General features: G+C 43.3%; 1 protein-coding gene across 1 annotated transcript in view; it reads right to left on the bottom strand.

The window, feature by feature from the left end:
- RFX8 (regulatory factor X8) overlaps positions 1 to 19,796 on the bottom strand; it is a 29,436-nt gene extending 9,640 nt beyond the window's left edge. Inside the window, 11 exon segments of the mRNA XM_040584168.1 lie at positions 1,461 to 1,519; positions 2,927 to 3,077; positions 3,736 to 3,849; positions 4,367 to 4,444; positions 4,523 to 4,651; positions 5,659 to 5,717; positions 7,276 to 7,343; positions 11,336 to 11,422; positions 12,886 to 12,947; positions 15,667 to 15,790; positions 19,747 to 19,796. Coding sequence (XP_040440102.1) covers positions 1,461 to 1,519; positions 2,927 to 3,077; positions 3,736 to 3,849; positions 4,367 to 4,444; positions 4,523 to 4,651; positions 5,659 to 5,717; positions 7,276 to 7,343; positions 11,336 to 11,422; positions 12,886 to 12,947; positions 15,667 to 15,790; positions 19,747 to 19,796 — 981 coding nt within the window.
- Positions 19,797 to 21,792: the final 1,996 nt, after the last annotated feature.

Genomic DNA, 21,792 nt, shown 5'->3' with positions numbered 1-21,792 from the left:
GTGTAAATTCAATGTTGACTCTCTGCAGCTTTTCCACACATTAGGAATAAGCAGGGAAGAATCACAAAGCCACAACCAGTCCCTTGAGATAATGGCTTGAGCACAAGAAGGGTGACGTAAAGTCTGAGCGTGCAAATGGAATTGGCACTTGCAGTCTTGCTGGATCACGTTCTTCAATGCATAACCAGCACTGTTTGGAAGCACATGAAGCTGAGCTTTTCAACTATTTAGTATCTCCATGGGCTGCTGCAGTAAATGGGAACTGTGAGTGCTCAGCACTTTACTGAACTGTTTGCCTGTGTTAGCATACCTATGCATGTTTGGTGCAATGTTTGCACCTATTATTTTTATTTTTTAAAACTTCTTTAAACTGAAGTGTATGTTTCGCATGCTGCTGGTGATAAAGTTTTCCTATAAAGAAAAGCTACGTTTATTAAGGAAGAATGTGACCCTCCTGTGTGCAGTCCAAGAAGCCACATTTCCATTCCTTCCTGCCCTTTGGTGTGGGGACAGAGAGCAGTGACTTAAGCCAGGCAGCATGTTGGGACAATCTTGTACTTGCTGTTTGAAGGAGAGGAGAGAATATACCATCTGTTCTCTTTTGCTTTCTTCTGTGTTCATGATCTATCTCTTCTGTTGTGGCCCAGACCCGCTCAAAGCCCAAGGTTTTGGAAGTATCCAAATGGAAATGGATCACACCAATGGAAAGAATGCTGCAGGGAAGGTACAGCCCCTCATAATAATGCAGCACTGAATGAAACAATTTACTTTGCAGTGTTCAAAGGGTTAAAAATTCAGCTCCTGGATGTACATCCATAGCTGAGAAGAATGATACTGTAGAGCAAAAAGCAGGCAGAGATATTAATTGTTAGAGAGATTTTTGTCTCTTTCTTCCCAAGGAAAAAAGCCAATCTGAGTGATGACCCTGAGGAGGAAAGTTCAGAGGGTGCCACTCTGCGGCGCTCCTTCCAGCGCTGCTTGGCTAGAGGATGGAGAAGATTTTGCCGGCTGATCTCTGCGATCCATTCAAAAGGTTCTCTCACTTCAGTGTACACAGCAGCCAGTACATTTGTGATTTCCCTTCGTGCAGGCTGCTGCTGCACTCGTCAGTTTTAGAATAACTCCAGCATGTGCTGACTGGCTTTGGTGTGGCTGGGTGGAGATACTGGAAACTGTCATCTGACCCTTGCAGCTACTGTGTCCTCCTCTCCATGGGGGACCACTGACTATATCTCAGGGGCTCTCACAGGATCCTGAGGGAGGAAGAGGCCCCTTCAGCATACTTATGGTGTGGGAGGAGATAGGTAGAAGGGTGGGCATGATTTGGACCGTGGTCTGTATGCAGCTAAGAACACCTGTGTTGCTGCTCTTGTCCTACAATGGAGCATCTCATACACAGTCCAAACTGCCTGAGCAAATGAGATGCCCAGCTTTTCTGTTTCACGGATTCTGGAACATACCTTGGCCAAGTTACAAAGGTCTGTCTTTCTCCTCAGTCTTTTTATAAACACTGTAACTTCTGTCAAAGAAGAGGCAGATGTTTCATATCATTAACATTTTACAGTCTAAAATATATTAATTAAGCCAGATCTTTTAAGTTATAAAGTCGATCCCTAGGAGGGCTATGGAGGCTAAGAGCAGGCACAGCGGGGGTGCTGAGCTGGCATTAGGGGCTGGGCTGGGACCCTCGAAGTCAGAAGCTGCCCAGGTCACCACTCTTCTTTCTTCACTGCAAATCTGTTAACCCATGACAGACAGGAAAAATACTGCCAATATTTTTTTACATTAAGCACTTCTTAATCAAGACTAATACTGTTTTATGTGTATGGTTTAAGGTGAATGAGTGCAACGTTACTTCTGAACCTCCTGGGGTTTTTTTGAGCGCTTACATCTCAACCTTCATGCATCTATAATTCTGCAGTACTGCTAATAGGAGTTGGTTTCTTTTTCTCCTGTTCATGTGTTGTAATTATGACAAGCACAGTTAAAAAATATCCTTTTTAAGAATAAAATATAAAGTAACTGACTCTTAGTTACAGGAAAACCAACTATAAAGCTACTTACAAACTTCTGTAGACAGGGAATGGTTTTCAAGTGAAAATTTCTGCTTCTTTAAAGTTTGTACAAACCAGAAAGATCAGGATGTATATACAAAGGGTCGCAGCTGATTAATTAAGTGTACTTCCATGCACACACATGTTCAAAACACATTACTAAGTTTGCTCTGTCAAGCATTCACGTGTAAGAAATGCTGGAATTAAGACTGTCTGCAAGTCTTCCTTGAGCATATGAATACTAATACAATCTTTTGTCTACACAGGAGCCCTGCTTTGCCACTGAGAAGCTGGTCTTCACTCAATGAGAAACTGCACAACATTGTTTTAGTCAGAATCTTCAGCTATTTATATGTATGTATGTACATATTTACAAACACACACATATACACACACCTTTGTAGAGTAAAGATTTTTCAATTCCTCCTCTAATGACAGTCATAGTTTCCCTATGGGACTATGGCTTTTTTTTCCCTTTAGATCGAACTGCACTATAGCTGTTAATTAATTTATCTGCACAAACCCCCTTGCAAGGTGAAAAGACAGAACAATACCTAAATTTCAGAGGGCAGACTGCATATTATTCAATCATCTACACAACCAAAGTGATTATGGCAAGAGTGAGATCTTTAAAAAGATTCAAATACACTCTAATTTACCATGAATTGGGATAATTTTGGCTTAAATTTGTTCTCACACATTATCTGAGACTTTATTTTTAACTGTATACCAACTAATTCTAGTCCTCACTAGGATTGAAGCTACGTCAGCTTAAAATGTTTCTACAATACTTTCCGTGTGAGTCTTGTAACACAATCTCCTCTGCAGTTTAAGATAACATTATTTTATGAAAATCTATTTCTCAAACATACCTTCAGATTTAGATGTTTGGAGTGGTAATGGAAACTCTACCAAAGCATTAAGCAGCCAACGTTTAACATTTTTACTGAACAATCTGATTGACCTCATGTGTTGTATAGGCACCTCCTCCAGGAAATCATCAAGTAGGATCTTCTCCATTTCCTAGAATACAAGTTTGTAGAGCTGCACATGACAGGTGTACTACACATATTTACAGCAGCATGAAACAGAACTCTTATATTGGTAGTTTAAATGTAAATGTAAAGAAGCCTGGGTTTTTTTTGCCTTCCAATTAAGCGATAGCTAAGTTACATTTATTAGCAAAAGGGAAAAGATCCTAACAATAAACATGGTTTCATTAATTTATTAGTAGACACTAATTAATCACCTGCTGCAAATATGAAGCAAATTATTTTGATCAGAAAACATCATATTTCTATGTAGAACGTCACTGAGAAATGCAGTAGTAATCTCAAAGGAAAAAATAACTCTTGTGATTTGGAAGAAGAGGTATTAGTCAACATTTCAGTCACATAACCTCATGCCAGAACACAGACCACATTTATGACAGTATACTCCATTGATATTAAGAGACTTTCAAAGGTATATATAGCAGCAAGATGGAAGAAGAAAAGAAAAGTTCCTTTCAAAATCTGTACTGTGCTGTTCCAGAAGAAACCAAGGAACAGGCTTGAGGTATGAACAAAAATCCCATTGTACAGCACAAAAGAAACAGCTGGCCTTTCTCCTCAGGTAGCATTACTGAAAAGACACAAACACATAACAACATAATTGCAACAAACAAACATGTCTACAGTACCTTGAATAGCTGCCTATCATAGCTTTTCAACATCTGGCATACATCTGGCAAGGACATCAGTGGTATTATTTCAGGCCGCAGAGACTTCCAGAATGACATGATACAGCCTTCCACCTGTTGCACAAAGTCCTTTATGTATTTTCACTGGTTTGACACTTGTGAAATGTGAAGCATGATTCAGTTAAATGACACACATAAGCACAGAAGTGAAAGAATGACTGTGGACCTGGACTCTTTGCCAGGGCCCATCCTGACTGGGCTCCAGCGTAAGTGGAAGCATCCTGGGGCAGCAAGCTGAACTTTGCAAGGCAGCATAACAAAGAGGAAAGAAACAAAGCATTGTGCCATGGATATGTGGATACAGTGAAAGATATATGTCCATGGCCTCATGTTTTGTGCTGGGCTCAGACCTGTTGATGTGCCAGGAGCACTCAGGATAAGCCTACAGACTCAGATTCTTGGAGCATGATGTGTTAATGAAGAATTCCCAAACGATTTGGCTGAATGTGCCTTTTCTCTATAAAAGATCATCTACCTTAGATCAAACCATCACGTAAATAAGCTAAACAGAAATAATTTTATCCTTACTATCGTTTGCTGTCGTCAGAATGTTATTAAAGCAAAGGCATACCTTGTTGAACTTGCTGTTCCTCACCATGTGTAAAAGATGTTGGCAATGGCTGCAGTACTCATGGGCAAGCAGTACAACCTGTGACCAAAGAGAAGGTACAAAAAGATCTCACAGGCAAAGAGCTAACTTGCTTCATGACTGAATACTTGAACGTACCATTTCGTAGGGGTATGTCTTCCCTAGGTCTTGCTCCCTAAGACAGGCTCTGCTGAATTCAGCCCACAGGTACTGAAATCTCTTCTGTTCACTCTTCAGATAAAAGACAGATGGAGAACAGTGCAAATTCTTGCTCTCAGTGCATCATAATTTATTTTGAACAACAACAACAAAAAGATCACAATTATCTTGTCAGTTCTGTTAAAGGTATTAAGTACTTCCTTGAAATTGTATAACATGATTTTTTAATAAGATGTATTTCTTCAGAGGATTGCTTGTCTTTTTTTTTTTTTTTTAGAAAGTAGGGGTGGATGAAAGAAACAAGCATGGCTGACTAAATATTTAAATCCCAAACAGTACATGAATTTCTTTTCAAAACCAGTGAATATTTAATGCTATACATATCTTCCACATATATTTTCTATAGCACTCATGTCACAGTTGTAACCTAAATAAGGCTGCAGATAGCTGGCTCTGCTGTCAGGCTGACAGCACATTTCTCATCAGCTGTCATTATATCCACTTCAGAGCACTCATGACTGCGCCTGAGTGCTCTGTAAAAATATGACAGACATCCAGTCTCCCCTTTTTTCCTCACTTTGGTCCACATAACTTTGTTGCTCTTGCTCTGCTGGCTGACTTCCAGCAGCCCCAGTGTCAAGCCATTCTGTGACAGCACGCTTGTGCGAGAGCTGCCACAGGTCAGACTCACATCTCCCTCTTCCATGAGCAGGGGTTGTGCTCTTTTTTTCTTAATAATTTCCTAGTATTTAAACACTTAACGTGCCAATAAACCCTGAGCACATTGGAAAGATGTGAGGGTCTGTTGCAGTGGGCCTCAGACAAGGAAGGCTGTGCCCCACTAGCTCCCCTAATATCCAAAACATGAGCTGTCAGCCACAATTTCCCCTCTCAGCACAGATAAATATATTTGAGCTGACGTTAAGACAACAAAAATATTTAGCTACCAGGTGAAATAGGAGAGGGGGAAGTAAGCATTTAGTGAGATTAGGCAGACAAAGATTATTTTGAAGAATATGCTGGGTTAAGTGAGTTTCATCAGAACATATATTAGCAGTTATAATTAAACACACAGATAGACATTTTGCTATAAGCCTAAAGTATCTGAAACTCACCGTTCGGGTTTTTTTGCTGTTGCTCTTGTGACCAGCTGCATCTCCATAACTGCAGGCGTTTCCATTGTGGTAAAATATATGACAGAGAAAAAACCTTTTAAAAGCTCACCAATTTATTCTGTATTTAGTAAGAAAATTAGCTCAAACTGCATAGAGTGCACTAGGTTGGAGCATTGTGTTTGGGAAACAAATGCTGCTCTCTTTCCTGTCATTCAGCAGCCCTGTGATATTCTAAAAAGTCTGAAGACCAATTTCTTAATTTTAAGATAAAACTGAACCATTCATTATAAAGATGGCAAGGTATCAGCCATTTAGCAGTGCAATGCCTGCCAACTTCTTGCACAAAAATTGTGGGTTTGTATTTGTGGTTGCAGTTTGTTTGGAATTATATTAATAATTATAAACATGCAAATAAGGAAAGCATAATCATCCTTGTGCTTTGATTTCACAGTAATTACATTTTTGCAACCTCTGTCAGTTTAGATGGCATTTTGTTTCTGACTTTCCCCCATTTACTTTGCAAGCCTGCAGTGCTGTCCCCGTGGTCAGAATTCCCCTGGACCTGCAAAGGCTTGACCACTGGCTTTTGGCTGAGAATCCAGGGGTGCAGGCACAACAGGCTGCTTCCTTGCTTTACCATCCCCTGCCTCTCTCCCTGCCTGTGTATCTGAGGCTAATCCTACAGGAGGGAGAGGCAATGTGGCTGGTAAAAGGGACATGCTGTGAGAGCTGGATTCCTCCAGTCAAGCCCCCATCTGCTGCTGACACCTGCTCACTGTCTGTGAAGGCATTTCAAACTCCAGGGTCCTTTTGGACTCGGCTGTTTTGAAAGGTGGCAGGCAGGGGATTTGTAGAAAATGTGCTTCTACTGGTGAGTGCCAACACTCGGACTATCTAATCAGATCCTGGCTGCAGGGTTTCACTGCTGTGATGTATTATAAACCAGGGTACCACCACACATCCTGAAGGGACAGAGGGCAAAATGTAACAGCTTGTCTGCCTGGAAACTCAAGCTGCTGAAAATGCCTCCTCTGCTTTCTCTGCTGCCCACAGGACTGAACCTTGTCACCTGAAAAATTACCTTTCCCTCTGCCACCAGTCTGCCATGAAGGCGATGCTCCAGTGAAATAACCAAACTGGCTGCCCACAACAGGGCACAACGTTCATGTTGGGTACATTTGGTGATGCTATTGACTCTTTCTCGCAGGTATTTTAGAGTTAGTGGCTGGACAAAGGGAAGAATGTGTGAGTAGAGATGTTTCGTAACATAAATTATAAATTCATTTTCTTTCAAATGGTCCTTCCTGCAGATTTCTAAAGCCTGTGAAACAAAATTAATATTTTCCAGCTCCTGCTTTCCCCACGAAGGCGGCCAGCTGTATCTTCTGCTGCTGCTACTATGGCAACACGTATCAGCATCGCTCTCCTCCAGTGGGCTGGCTCCCGCAGCAGGCTGGCTCCCTGCTCCCCCCCCACGGGGATGGTGAGGTGCAAGAAGGGGTGCTGCGTGGGTCCCGCGCCCCAGCAGGCACTCAGGAGCTCAGTGCTGATTTAGTGCAAATACCTACAGAAAAACTAACGTCTATGTGCTGCTGCTGTTAGCAAAGGGGGTTCGGACTCACCCAGTGCCCGCAGAGGTACTGGGCTGGCAGGCAGAGCTGCTGGCTTCCCCTGCAGACAAGTACCTGGGTAAAGACAGGACACACAAAAGAGAAGGTGGGTGGCAGAAGGGGAAAATGGGTGACAGCAAAATCACAAGGAGTTTCACTGTATCGCTTGCAGAGTTTGGATGATTCTATGAGGTGGGAACTAGAGCTAAAATGGGAAATACAATGGGGGGAATGACAAAAAGACTAACAGAGGAGGCGGCCGGGAAGGACAAAGGAAAAATGAAAAGAGGGAGAGTGGTGAATGTGCATGCTGTTGACTGTCAGATTACAATGAGATTAGAAAAGCTAATTTGGTAGATTCATATCATGGTTTTTTTATTAAAAAATCATGGGTTTGCTTCAGTGGAAAGTCAGAAGCCCAAACCTTCCCTATTATAAGAATCCTAAAGTAACTCTTAAGAAAACAAAATTCACTGGCGTCTTTTTAACACTGCTGTACTCTGAGCCACAGCAAGTACCATTTTAGGGAGAACTTGTCCTCAAAGCTCCCATTCCTAGAGGGCCCCCTATTGTAACACAAATCGGTAAATAACATGCTCCTTTAAATCTCTGTAATACATTTAGAGACCTCATTGATGACAGTTGTGTTTATTATCACTACTTTCATCACATCATCATCAGAGCTGTGGTACACAGGTCTTCAAAAAATCCAAGATTTCTAAACGAACCAACTCACAGGTGCTGTGTAAAAGCATCCTCATCGCTCCTTGCGTGAACACGTTCCAACGCAGCCTATCAGAAGGCAAATGCCTTCTCACTGCCATTTCTATAATGTCAACAGGCACAGCTCCCAGCCTGCTAGATCCTTGACAGGCCTAGTTCCTCACCACCAGCACCATGTCCATTGACAACTATCTCAATATGGCCCAGAAATATTATTTTCCATAAATAGAAAGAGTGGACCATAGTTTTGAAACCGTCCCTTTTTTCACAGACCTGCAGGCTGGGTGGATGCCTTGGTCTCTCAGGTGGGCTTCCAGCTCTACCTTCCCCTCAGGAAGGTTCAACAGAAAAAGTGTTGACGTGTTGGACTCTATTCAGGCATGGGAGGGAGCAACAGTTATTTAGGACACAACAACACACTCAAACAGACATCCCCTGTCTCTGCCAGAAGGAAATGGCAACGAGCCAGAGAAGTATATCCCATTAGCAGGGTCTGGACCTGCATTTGGACTGCACTGAAATGGCATATTAAAAATCTTCTTCACTATAATTTGGAAATTTCCACACCAAATCTTCACTATAATTTGGAAATTTCCACACCAACACACTCTCAAAAATTGAGATGTTATAGGTCAAATACCCCTGCTGCAATTACACGATTACCTCTGCAAGAACAAAAAAACCCACAAAATTTGTTCTTGCAGGTAGAAAAGTCTTCAAGCTTTCACTACTCTTTTTCTAAATTTCCATTTCCTAATTGAAAAAAAAAAAAAGTCTAGATTTTGCCATTGTTAAGATTTATGAACTTCATTGGATCATGAAAAATTAATTCTGATTTCAAAACGTACTGAACCCTACTGAGAGGACAGTAAAGGTCAGGTATTTCCTATACATGTTCTGGTTTATTTGCAAAGAATGTACAAAGCTCAATACAGATGAAAATAAACTGACTTATTTGGTTGAAGGTACTGCTTATTTGCTATGTGACCTAATTATTTGTTTTGGAGTTGTGCTGCTTGTGCTTCTCTGGCTGTGTTTTGTGATTTTTTACTGCTTTCCCTCCTTTCTTTTCCTGCTGTCCTTTATCAGACACTAAGAAGTAATTGTGACACCCACTTGCCCAGGTGTTGCAGGCCTGCACGTTGGCTTGGGACGGGGCTGTGTGGCTGCATTTGGACTGGAAGCTGTTCTGATTTCAGCTGTCTGGCTTCACACAACAGCTTAGTGACTTCTTATAACCATCTTAAATGAAGGAAGCATCAGACAAGGTAATTTTGTAGTTAAGAGACTTTTCTATTGCAACTAGTAAGATGATCTTTGTTTGAACATGATCTCGTCTTTTTATATGTTTTTTAGATCTGAAAAGTTATCGCAAGGGACTATGTAAAGATCACTAAATGGCTGGTTGATGTCAGCCCTTTCCCTGGAATACACCTCATTTTCCTTTGTTTGACCAAATCATAAGTAGTTTTTTTAGGAGTAAGTGTCCAGGCAGGCACCTCTGGCAGCTGGTGGAGAAGGAGAGGGAGGTCTGCAGCCAGTGCAGTGGCTCCCCTACGATTACTCATGGGCTATAGCATGTTCCCCAGCCCATCAAAGAACATGGCTCGTTTCCATGAGGAGGGACAAGGACAAAAGCTCTGCTGGCATACACGGTGCTTCACGCTCCCACCAGTGGCTAAAGTCCTTGTTTCTCCACCTGGCCTGGGCTGCGCCAACATTGCTTCTTTGGTTCCTCCTACATTTTGTAATTTTTCCTCATGTTTCTACACTGGGAGGAAAAAGAGCAACAATTCAAATTTTTCTGTTCTCTCTCTCATCTCCTCCACAACCAGAACCTGCACCTCTCTAACTGTGCCCAACAAGATTGCTGTTTCCAAGTGACGTTGTGGGGAACCACCTTTCTTTCCCTGAAGAAGAAAGACCAGCAGAGACTCAGCCAGAGATTTGCAATGTTCCTTGAACAGAGGCCAAGACCTTTCCTCATTACAGATGTCAAATTTTCAGCCTGTTCTGGTTTTACTGGGCGATGGGTAGTGAGGGATACCACTCCAATAAGGGTCCCATGGGAAATAAGCCTCAAGTTACCTATGAATAATTTGTTTGGTCTCACAACAACCAACTGCCACTTGATCATCTGCAGAACCTGATCCTCTGCCGTGTCCCATTCTTTACTGATGTCACACTATGCACTTCTGTAACATTACTCTAACACCCGTGGAGAAAGGCAACAAACCTATGGGTATAATTTTTCCATGCTCTTGCAGAGCATGCACTCAATTAAGTAACTAATATAAAATATCACAAATGCTGGAACTGTTTCATCATCACCAGAATATCTGGGTGCTTAATAGGCTGACTTGTATCCCTCTAATATTCATGCTATAGAAAAATGTTGTATCTCCATATTAAAGAATGGAAACCACGGTACAGAATTTATCCACATACACATTAAAGTAATGTATAAGTCTGTATGAGAGTGAGGAAACGAGCCTGGTCCCCAAAGTCCAAGGCATAGGCTGCACCTATTTTTCTTCTCCTGTGCATTTAAAAGGAGTGTAAAACTGTTAGGGATGGCAGCATTTCCTTTCCTTTTTTTCTGTGGAGAAACACAAGCCTGTGGTTTGTTTATCTCAACCATGAGCTTAACTGTGAGAACTCTTCCTCACCTGCCCACAACTGGACCATGCTCACGTCTACACTTTAGTCTGCCAAAGTATCTTGCATTCATGTTATTTTTAGACTTTTAATTTTTGCAATCAATTTATACCCTTCTTATAAATTTTCTTATTGTTCCCTTACAAGAGGTGATTTTAAAATCTGAAATTTTAAAACAAAGCGAAGGCAGTATTTTCAAAGTAATATGCTTCATTGTTTCAAGTAGTAAGAAACCCCCAGATAACATGATTGCATGTAGGACTTCAAAAGAGTGCAGCCATTTATACTTTAATACATGTTTCTTCAGCCTACTGTTTTAGTAAGGAAGGTGCTACAACGTCATGAAGCGATTTCAGTGGGGTTTTGGAGCTCCCATTTAGAGTCTCAATATATTAAGCTGTTCTTTTAGCATGAGCTGCTGCTCTTGAGATCTACAAGGCTAACATGTCCAACTCAAGGAAGTCTGATTAGGCAGAGCATATTTTCAGAATGGAGCTCCTGAATAAGGGCACAGCACTTAATGGCACAGCACTTTTATAGTGTGTATAATAATAATAAAAATATAATACTGTTGTCAATGTTCAACAGATGAATTACAGACTTCGACGTACAGACAATATATAGACTGTCATGTGACATTTTATGATTAAAACATTTTAAAAACTGAACCATTTTAAAAAACGAACCTGTGGTCATTATTTTCATACAGAAGACAGCAATAACGTGCATAAAAGGAAGAGTTCTCCTTGATAGTTATTCCAATATAATGATACCTAGACAAAAAACAGAAAAATGATGAACTGACAACCATATGATTTTCAACAAGTCAGCAAATAATTCATATTCCTCCTCTGAAAGCAGATGGTCATTCCATTTAAACAAGAAGAGACCAAGTAAATAAAGCTACATTTGTTTTTTAAATTCTGCTGAGAGTTAATATTCCCCAACAGAAGATAATTGTACAAACTCTTTACAAACTGTTTTGAACAGGTTTTGCCCTGGAATAATACCCTCTTGTAAATGAAAAAACTGAAGCCACTAAATGGGGTGCAATGGATTAGCAGTCAGCAAAGTCAGGGACCAGAGTCTTAGCTGACAGTGTTCCCTGTATCTCGTAGAAGTTGAAGGGACTGGATGGCCCATCAGTGAGTGGTCATGGCAAGCTAAACTCCAGACCTTCTCTAAGGTTTATTCTGACCTCGGTGAGCAGTGGAGTTGCCTTCCCTGCTACTGAGGTCCTACCAGCTGGCTCTTCCCAGGCTGGGTCCCTGGGAAGCCAGGGGAGCAGTGCTGTGGTTTTGGGCCACCAGCAGCCAGCAGTGGGTAACCTTCTGCTGATGGGAAGAGAGAGCATGGAGACTGGGGGGTATCACACACCATCCCAAATCCTGCCAGCTATGAGGAGAAGCTTGGGAGTGTCTGTGGTGAGGCACTCCCAAAATAAAGGATCTTGCTTGATCAAGCTGATAGCAAGTCCAGACTAGTGGAGAAAAGTCGCAGATCAAGTAAGGGCATGTCATTCCCAAAGCCAGTACTTGACAGCTACTCAAAACGCTTGTAAAATTATTTGTGTAGTGGCAGTCTCTGCCCTTAAAATATCCCTGGATGTTCAGCATGTGACTGTAAGTTTGGACATAGGAATCAATGACAAAGCGTTGAACTCTGTGCTCTAGAAGAGAGGGAAGGGAAATGAAAGGCCACACAGGAGGAGGACCTGAGGTGGTCTGATTTTAAATGGTTTTAAACTGTTTACAACACTTCCGTTGACCACCGGGACATGCTGGGTCACTCCACGGATATGTGCAAGGATGAAAAGCACAACACAGGCATTAATCACGGCTCGCAACCCTGTACATCCCAGAGCTGGGCTTTCCTGACCCAGTGGCTCAAGAGCTCTGAGTAAGGTTGTGATGTCGGGCAGATGCCTCATGCAAGGCATGCTGTAATAGCCAATGCAAACTGGAGAGCTAATTTTTAAAAAAACAGTCTCACCTGGAATTCATGCCCTATCAAAGCAGTTCTGATGTGGTGATTTTCATGAATTAACTCTATTTTAATATACTTGGTGACATCATGAATCACTCTGGATCTTGTGAGGTATTACAGACTTGCAGCCAACATTTCAGCTGCTATATTACAGTGCTGGAGCTGAAAATTCAGCCATTTAAAAATGTTATTGGAACAGTTAAACCTAACATTTTTAAACAATTTTAAACAAAGGATGCAAAACCAATACCTGGTACTCCCTCTTGGGCCCAGCCTTTTTGACCTCAGGCCTGGGAAAACTAACCGAATAAGCTGAAAAAAACAAACGGAAAATTAGAGGTACTTGGCAAATTCATTCTAAAATGCAAAAACATATCTGTTACATTTTTTTCTCCTTAATCACTTCTGCTTTCCATCATTTGCAGGCTAATACCCCGTTCATAACATACCTCTGAAATGGTAACTGTTGAACTGAACTCAATCAAGCTTTTGTGGATCAAAAGCTGAGTAATGTAAGAGATTACCTCCCTCAGGTAGGAAATTTTTTAGGCTAGTCTGTTTTACCTTGCACTGAGACACAGTGCACACACCAGGAGACCACCCACACTCAGGGGGGGTATATCAGCTAGGGGAACTCGAAGGTGCTGTGATTCTCCACTACTCTGCCAGACCTGCAAGCCTTACTCATTTGAGTCAGACTTACTCACACAAGGGACTCTGCCTACCCACTCGCTCTTGCAAGGAGGACTTGCAAGATAGGGCCTGGCTTATCTGTTTCAAAAGGACATGAACCATCAAGCTGCAAAGCAACCTTTTGACCACCGCAGCGGTAAGTGTGAACTGAGGTCACGCAGCATCCGTCAAGGTTAGACCCTACAGGGTAATAAGATACTGTCAGGAAAATAATCCACTTCACTATGATTATTCTGCATGAGCTGTCCTGTGAAGACAGAGACTAACTCAGGACAGCTGGAGCTAACATTTCCTATATAGCAGGAACAGAGGACCGAGTGCTCAGCCTTAGCGAGGAGAGTGTATACGCAGCAGCACACAGCTTGGACTCTGTGCAAAGTGCACTGTGCTGGTGCAAAGGCCTGCTGAAGGACAAATTTCCCCAACTCACATCAACATGCACCTCCAGTTTTAATGGTGTGGGGGCTGTCCTGTTCTTTGCACATTTCTGCATGCACCCACCCCAAGTGTTCCCTTTCTCAAGCTGGTATTTCAGCATAATATCATTTTCCTAAAAGGGCAGCCTATAAAACTGGAGCGTCTGTGGCTTGAGACACATACTTGTGCCCGCTGCCTCTTCTACAGAGACAGTGGTGCATTTGGGTAGGGCAGATGAGGTTAGTAGTGTCTTAAGTCACCACAGTTTGATTCACACAGGGCTCGACTGCAAAAGTCCTTACAGCCTACATGCATGTAATGCAGTCAGGTTACTACAGCTTGATGAATTATTAACAGCTCCGCCCATTAGCTAGGCTGTGGTAACTGATTACATGTGCACCTTTAGTTTAAAGCAGGGTTGCTGCAGGTCCTGCCCTCTGCAGCCTCTTGCTGTGTGGTCCCACCTCCTGTTGCAGAAGGACAGACAATTTCCAGCCGCTGGGGAGCTGCACCCCAGCTCGCTCACTTGGGATGGGTTAACTTGCACAGCAGTGCACTGAGTTGGTTAAGGCTGTGAGCAAACAGTTGCAAGCACCAACCTATAGCAGCTATGGCTCATCAGCTAAGCTCTTCTGCGTGACCAGACCCATGCTTCATCTATGCATGTCCCAACTTAAAAGTAAAATGCATTAATTTAAACCACAAGAAGGCTTAGCTTACAGGTGGTAACTTGGTCATGCTGGAGCACCTGGAAGTGTACAGACAGGATGGAATTAATCTTACCTATGTGGCTACAAGGTAGGGATGTCTAAGCTAGTCACAGCAGACTCTGTAGTCAAGGGAGAAAAACAGGCACTTCTGAGGCACGTTTTATCTGAGCTGCCTGAGATGACTGATTTAGGGTGAGAGGAATCATATGCAACTACTTATTTATGTCCATTGGCTACCAAAAGATTTTAAAGTGACTAGCTTCATGGCAGACATCTACATTGAGCCAAGCAAACCCTACCCATGGGCTTGGTTGATGGGTGGTAATCCATTAAGCGATGGCAATAAATCACATTGGATCACTTACTCAAATCTCAATTTTAAGTAAGAGTGATTTAACTTAGTAAAAAAATTAGATGCAACTGAACTGAGATAAATGATTCCTAAAATGAGGTTATCCACAGAAATGAAATTGATTTCCGGTACAACTTTTACTGAAATTATTTTGGTTTTGTGTTAAAACAATGCATAGTAGGTCTTACCATGGGCACTAATAGGAAGACAATAGCAGTAAAACCAGGAAATCCTGAACAAAAAGTCTTGTGCAACAAATAATCACAAGGCATTCTATCTTCCTTAGTTTGTTAAATAAAGTTGAGTATCTATGAGTGTTTGTTGCAATTGGGATTTCTAAGTGGTAATTGCTCTGTGGGTTGTATCAACCTCCATGTATCAGAAGTGTGGAACTGTTCAAAGGAGACTGGGTTTTACATCTGCATTTGTTTTGCTTGGATGATTCTGTAACAACTTTTTTAGGGTGTGTTTGGAGCAAAATCTCCCCAAGTATACTTAAAAAGGAAAGTATAAAATTATGTAACAACAAAGGGGTCTTTCAAAAACAGAAAAATGAGGTCCTCAGGACAAGTCTATTAAGTTTGCGCTGTTTACCCTGGTAAAGCTTGCTAAAATACATTGGCAAAAGAAATCTTTGCTAGTGTAACATACACCAGTTCCCTGAAAATAAACTCCGTCAGAGACAATACTCTTTTCTCTAGTATAACTGTGACTACATGAGGTCTTACCAGAAATAGATTAGAAAACACACAGGCATAATACATTACATATTCATTCTTCACTGTTATTTAATCTCTTTTAATATTCAATGTGTATATTTGATCATCATAGTTTCTATTTAGGTATCTCTCTACTCTACCTTTCCAAAGGTGGCTGAATTTACTTGGTACTTGGAATCTGGACTGCAGCTTTCCAGATATAATTCATATACTAGCCGATGGGGTACAGTGCGTCCTTCACTCACACAGAAATTATCAGCTACCCTTTAAAACAAAACCACAAACATCAGCATTAGAAGGAAGGATTGTTAGCTTGTGATTTTAATAGCTCATCAGATTTACTGTGACCTCTGTAATAGTTACTCTGATTTTACAGGAGCATTGAATCAAAAAGAGAGCTACTGATTTTATGTTACTCTGTATTCGGGGGTGGCGGGGTGTGGCGGGGGCCACGGGGGAGTGGCGGGCAGGGAAATAAACCGAACCATTTTTATATACACAGATACACACACACACATTCTGTGTTTGTTTTCAACTTTTAAAGTTCTACTTTTCTTGCTTCCAAACTGTAAGAGAGGTCATATGAGACTCTGCTAAAACTAGGTAACATCATTTTTACTAAAAAATTACAACTTACAAAAACCAGTATCACATTAACAGCAATACAGACAGTATTAGCATCTCTCATATGATAACTGTTGTTGCATCAAAGGATGTGACTTTGATCTTCTAATTAGAAAGGTTTCCACTATACCAAAGATAATAATATATATAAAATAATATATCATATATATTTCCATCTAAAATGTATAATGTGCTGTTTTGGGACAGAGGGTGCACAAACTATGAAAGACCAAATTCTGTTTTCATATAACTTCACTGATTTTAGCACAAGTTTAATAAGAGAACAGTTTTAATTTATGGTAACTATGTAACAGAACTGCCAGGATTGAAACTGGTTCAGTTGTTTAAACACTCATCCTTTGCCTAAATCCCTTACTCATCCTACTTATCAGAATGGCTGTAGCCAAGTAAATGCAACTACTTGTGTGAATAAAGTGAGGTAGACGTAATTTTAGCTACTTATTAGCCTAAGGTATTACCTTCACCCCCCCCAAAAAAAAGACCTTTAATTATGAGATAACATGAATGGTTTCGATGTCAAAAGATAACAGCCTCCTGCAGTACAAATACAGGAGCAAAGCTGGAGCAAAGAAGCAGAGAGATTAATTTTCAAAGCATGACACACTGATCGTATGACAGTGTTTTCTTACTCTGACTCTGCTTCTGTTATACCAAATTATTTATGCATATTTAATTAATTTATCAGCTGAACGCTAGTGCAGCACAGTGCCAGTTACTCACTGTGTCTTTACTGATAATCGAGTTGGCTGGGAAAGCACACTTCATAATCACCAGGTGAGATAAGCAAGTTGGATTTTAGATCAGCATCCTCTCTTTTTGTAGTAGCCTGATTTCAGGCAACCCAGTGTTTATCTTTCTGTACTAGCTGTATTGGCAGTAGGTAATGGATAAGGTCTTCAGCAAAATGGATCGCTAGGACAGACTGAGCAAGATGATCGCTGTGCAGCCTGACGACGTCTACCTCACCTTTTATTCATGCCTCCTCCCTCTTACCCAGGGAAGAAGTCTGACTGCCTCCCCCAGCTTTCCCTTTCCATAGCAAAAGGCCCCCGAATGCCTCGCTTTTACCCCCTCCGAGCCCATCTTCTTAGCCACCAGCCCAAGAGTCAAGCGCCAGTGCTGAGCTGTGCTGGGCTCCCTGCCAGATCCCGGCCACCTCTGACCCCACCACCCGACAGCCAAGGCTTCACGGCTAGACGTGAGCAGGAACCTGCACCAGCGGTAGGGGAGCTGCTCTGCTAACGGGGTATTTCCCATCTTGGGGTTGAAAGGTAAATAAAATTTATTCTAGATAAGAGTCCTGACTCAGCTGAGCATCACAGCAGGCAGAAATGCTTGTTTCCTCCAGAGCAACCATCTCAAAGCCCCAGAGATTAAACTGAAGTCCGAATTCATCCTTAATATAACACCACAAGAATCACTGGAAGCGCAGCAGAAATTAATTCATCCTTCAGTAGCTGGTTTCTGCCAGTAGTTTTTCCTCAACATTTAACTATTTAGTGACAAAATATTTGAGAATTTAATTTCGTTAGTTTAGCATCTGTTAAACTGCCAGCCTTTTTCAAATAACAAATCAAACACATTCTTAGCGCTGACACATAATAAAAAAAATACTGTCTATCAGGAAAAAAAAATCCACACAGAAAAGAGCACAGTGCTCATCTTCTTGCCTATTAGCCCTGAAGTTCTCAAAACTTGTTTATGGCATGCATCAAAACAAAACTGTTCATAAAGACAACAAAATCAAAAGGAAAGAGTGCTAAGGGAGGAAGATGGAGTTTAAAGAAAAAGCACATGGGGGGAATCTCCTTGAAGACGTAAATGAAGATGTAAATGAAGATCTCCTTCATTTACTACTTTCTATCCACATTTTCTGTGGGGTTCATTATCTGGTTGGCTCCAGGACCTCACGTGGACTCCAGATTTTGGGGGGTTGCCACCTGTTTGTTACATGTGAACCCTTGGCAGCCAGGCCATTACGCAGCTTTGCAAGTCTGCTGTTAAACCATTTCTGGGTCAAAATCTGGTTTGCTATTGTTGCAAACTGTAAAATGAAGCCGAGTATTTAAACATTTTCAGAACATGAAAAGGTGATTCAGAAGGTTGTTGTGATGAGAAAACTGATGCTCATTGTTTCAGGGGTTGTTTATGATTCAGTTTTATGCACTGTCTCAAACTTGTTGGATGACCTTGGATGAGTATCTTCTCTCAGTCCTTTTAAAATGGGAGTAGTGGGTATTTCTATCACAGCAAAAGCACAGATCTACCTCCTGCTGCTCAGGTATCGCTGAGAGGGGGAATAAAAAGATTGACACTTCTTGTCAAGGTGAAAGTTCGCTTGTATGTGTTGTTACTTTTTCACACAAAGCTTCCACACTGTTTACTAGCTGGACTCATCTGTGCCTGGGGAAAGAAGGAAAGTAATCCCAGTTTCTCTTTGGCTGTCCTATGGCAGATGATGTTCTTCCCAAAGCACAGGAAAATGGTCATGGAATCATAGAATCATTTAGGCTGGAAAAGACCTTTAAGATCATGGAGTCCAACCGTTAACCCAGGACTGCCAAGTCCACCACTAAACCATGTCCCTAAGCACCACATCTACATGTTTTTTGAACACCTTCAGGGATGGTGATTCCACCACCTCCCTGGGCAGCCTGTTCCAACACTTGACCACCCTTTCAGTGAAGAAATTTTTCCTAATATCCGATCTAAACCTCCCCTGGAACAACCTCAGGCTGTTTCCTCTTGTCCTGTCACTTGTTACCTGGGAGAAGAGACCGACCCCCCCCTGCCCACAGCCTCCTCTCAGGCAGCTGTAGGGAGCGATAAGGTCCCCCTGAGCCTCCTTTGCTCCAGGCTAAACACCCCCAGTTCCCTCAGCTGCTCCTTGCAGGACATGTGCTCCAGACCCTTCACCAGCTCCGTTGCCCTTCCCTGGACACGCTCCAGCACCTCCACGTCCCCCTTGCAGTGAGGGGCCCAAACCTGAAGGCAGTATTCAGGACACGGCCTCACCAGTGCTGATGATGGTGACGACCTTCCTCCAGCACAGAAAGTATCTCACGGAGGAGCTGAACCGTTACCCTCACCTCGAGGAAACACCACCACGGAGGGCACCGGCCACTCGGCATCCCTGCACGCCAGCGTGGCCCGCGGTGCCTGTAGGAGCGGGTCAGCCACCCGTGGTCCAGCCGGGGTCAGGCTGGCCCGCTGCCCGCAGCCTCGGCAGCCCAGGGGCCGGGCCCCGACGGGTGGGGGGGCTGAGGCGAAACCCCGCGCCCCCCGCGCCAAACCAGCTCCACACCAGTAAGACCCGCGGCAGGAGGCGGACTCCCGGGAAGCTTCCCTGCTTTCACGGCACCGTTTACTCTGCGGCCGTTACAGCCAGACAGACCGTCGTCCTACGGAACGACGACAAGTGCTACAAGTGGCGCTCCTACTCCCCCCCCCCCCCCCCCCCGCGAGCCCCAACGGCAGGACCTGCGGGGCCCCCCCGAGCAGGGGGACACCAGCCGCGCCGCCCCCCGCCCGCCCCGCTCCACCGGTCCCGGCGGCGGGGACAGGGCAGCACGCACCAGCGGACGACAGGGAGCTGCGGGGGGCAGTCGGGGCCTCCCTCCGCCATGGCGGCCGGTGCCGGCCCGGCCCGTTGGGTACCGGCCGCTGGGGCCCTTCCTCGCCGCACGGGCGCGGCGCACGGCGGCGCGGATCCTGCGCGCTCACGCGTGAGCGCGCAGCCGAGCGGCGGGGGTGCGCAGGGCGTTCGTGGGGAGCACGGGTGGGAAAAGGAGGCGAATGTAAGCCTGCAGGTGCACGGACACCGCAACGAGGCGTGAATGAGCGACGGCGCGGCGGCTTCGGTGCTGCCTCGGCGGGTTTTGCACGCCTTTGAAACACTATTTCCAGAGTTTTCTACAAGAATGCTGTAAACTCCCATAATTGCTTCATTTCTCAGGCGGATGACAGGGCTGTCTGCTCCACTGAAACCCTGTAAGCACTTTTCCACTGCAAGTATCCATTATGCAAAATGAGCTTTACTGCCATATGACTGGCGAAAATAAATTATATATGGCTGGAGCATCTAAAAGCTTCCTAGTGGATGGCATTGGGTTACATCAGGGCTCAGCTGCTCAGGAACTCCCATGGCTTCCTCATGGTCATTAGCTGCTGAAAGCCCTGCTATGGCACAGACGGGACAAGATGACCAAAGCCAACCGTGTCAGCAGACAGCAATACTGCAGGTGGGGTGCCAGGGGAACAGGAAAGGGGGATTGGTGGTGGAAGGTTGCTGCTTTTCTAGTCCCTCAATATAGCTCATTTTTGAGGAGCAGTGCACGCAGACGTCATGTATAATACAGGTCGCTTTTCATCTGTAAAGCCTCGTGCTGTGTTAAGAACCCCATGGGAAGACACTATATTCACTCACAGGCTCCCAAACCAAAGCCTTGGAAGCAATGTCTGCCCAAAACACAGGTTAGAGTACACGTTGTAACCAGTACAATCAATAATTGGCCTTAATAACCTATCATCAATAATTGTACTTAATAAGCTGTTGTGGAAGCTTCCCTCGGTAGTTACAGTTCTTGAGCTTGATTTTGTATGTCCACAGTCTACTGAGCTTCTCTGTGGGACGTTCAGCTGACACAGCAAACCCTCTTGCAAATACCGTAGCGTGGAAGTTTTCTCAAGGTGTTTTAAACTAGCTGTTGTAAGAACCAGCAGCAGTGATACTGCAGCAACCGTAGGACCTGTGTGATTTTGCCGCGTAAGTACTCACAGAGCTTCTGAGGTGGGTTTTGCAGTAGATGCTGCCTGGGACGCTCACTGCTGATCCAGGCATGCACGTCCACATCGCGGTCACTGCAGTGCCTTCCACTGAATGTGCCTGAGGAAGAAGAAGCCTCATCTCCAGTTTCCAACAACTGGCTTGCTTACATGTTTGCATGTGCTTCTGAGTCCTGGTCATGGTTCTCAAAAGTTATGACCAACAACTGACTTTTTTGGGACTATCTGAGACTCCACAAAGTTTGTGAAGCAGCCTAGGCCCAAAGATGCCTTTAGAAGGAAAAAAAAAAGCCCAACATTTACAACTTATCTAAAACTGAAAAATGATAAATGGACTGTTTCTGTGGTGACAGATCAATCACACAGATCAGAAAGTCTCTGAACAACACCTAATACTCAGAAAGGTTTTGACAACAGGAAGAAAATGCTGCGCAAAGAAACTGTCCGGTTACTGTCCATGGCTTTTAGGTCATGGAATTTCTCTTGCCCAATTTCCAGATCACAATAATAAGACAGATGGATCCGTGTGCTCTTCAAATCTTGACACTACTGTTTGACTAGGGTTTTTCCAATTTTTCCAAAAATGCCTCTTTAACCTTTCAAATCAACCTAATACTTTTGGGTAGGAGTGGGAGGAAAGGGGATTCTGATTTTAAATACTAGGCTGCTAGTAGAATTTGATTGAAAACCTGAAACCTGCTTCTTCAATTTAATCCTGTCAGATAGGACTGGGTGGAGGTACACTAGGTCAAGCTGTAGTAAGTCTTTATTCTTGCATAAGCTGAAAGTTGCAGAGCTCTTTATTACTGTCATGGATATCCTCCTTGAGTAAAATG

Source organism: Falco naumanni, chromosome 2 (assembly GCF_017639655.2).
Source record: "Falco naumanni isolate bFalNau1 chromosome 2, bFalNau1.pat, whole genome shotgun sequence".
In the NCBI taxonomy this organism is placed as follows: domain Eukaryota; kingdom Metazoa; phylum Chordata; class Aves; order Falconiformes; family Falconidae; genus Falco; species Falco naumanni.
This window is presented reverse-complemented; position numbering and strand designations above follow the sequence as displayed.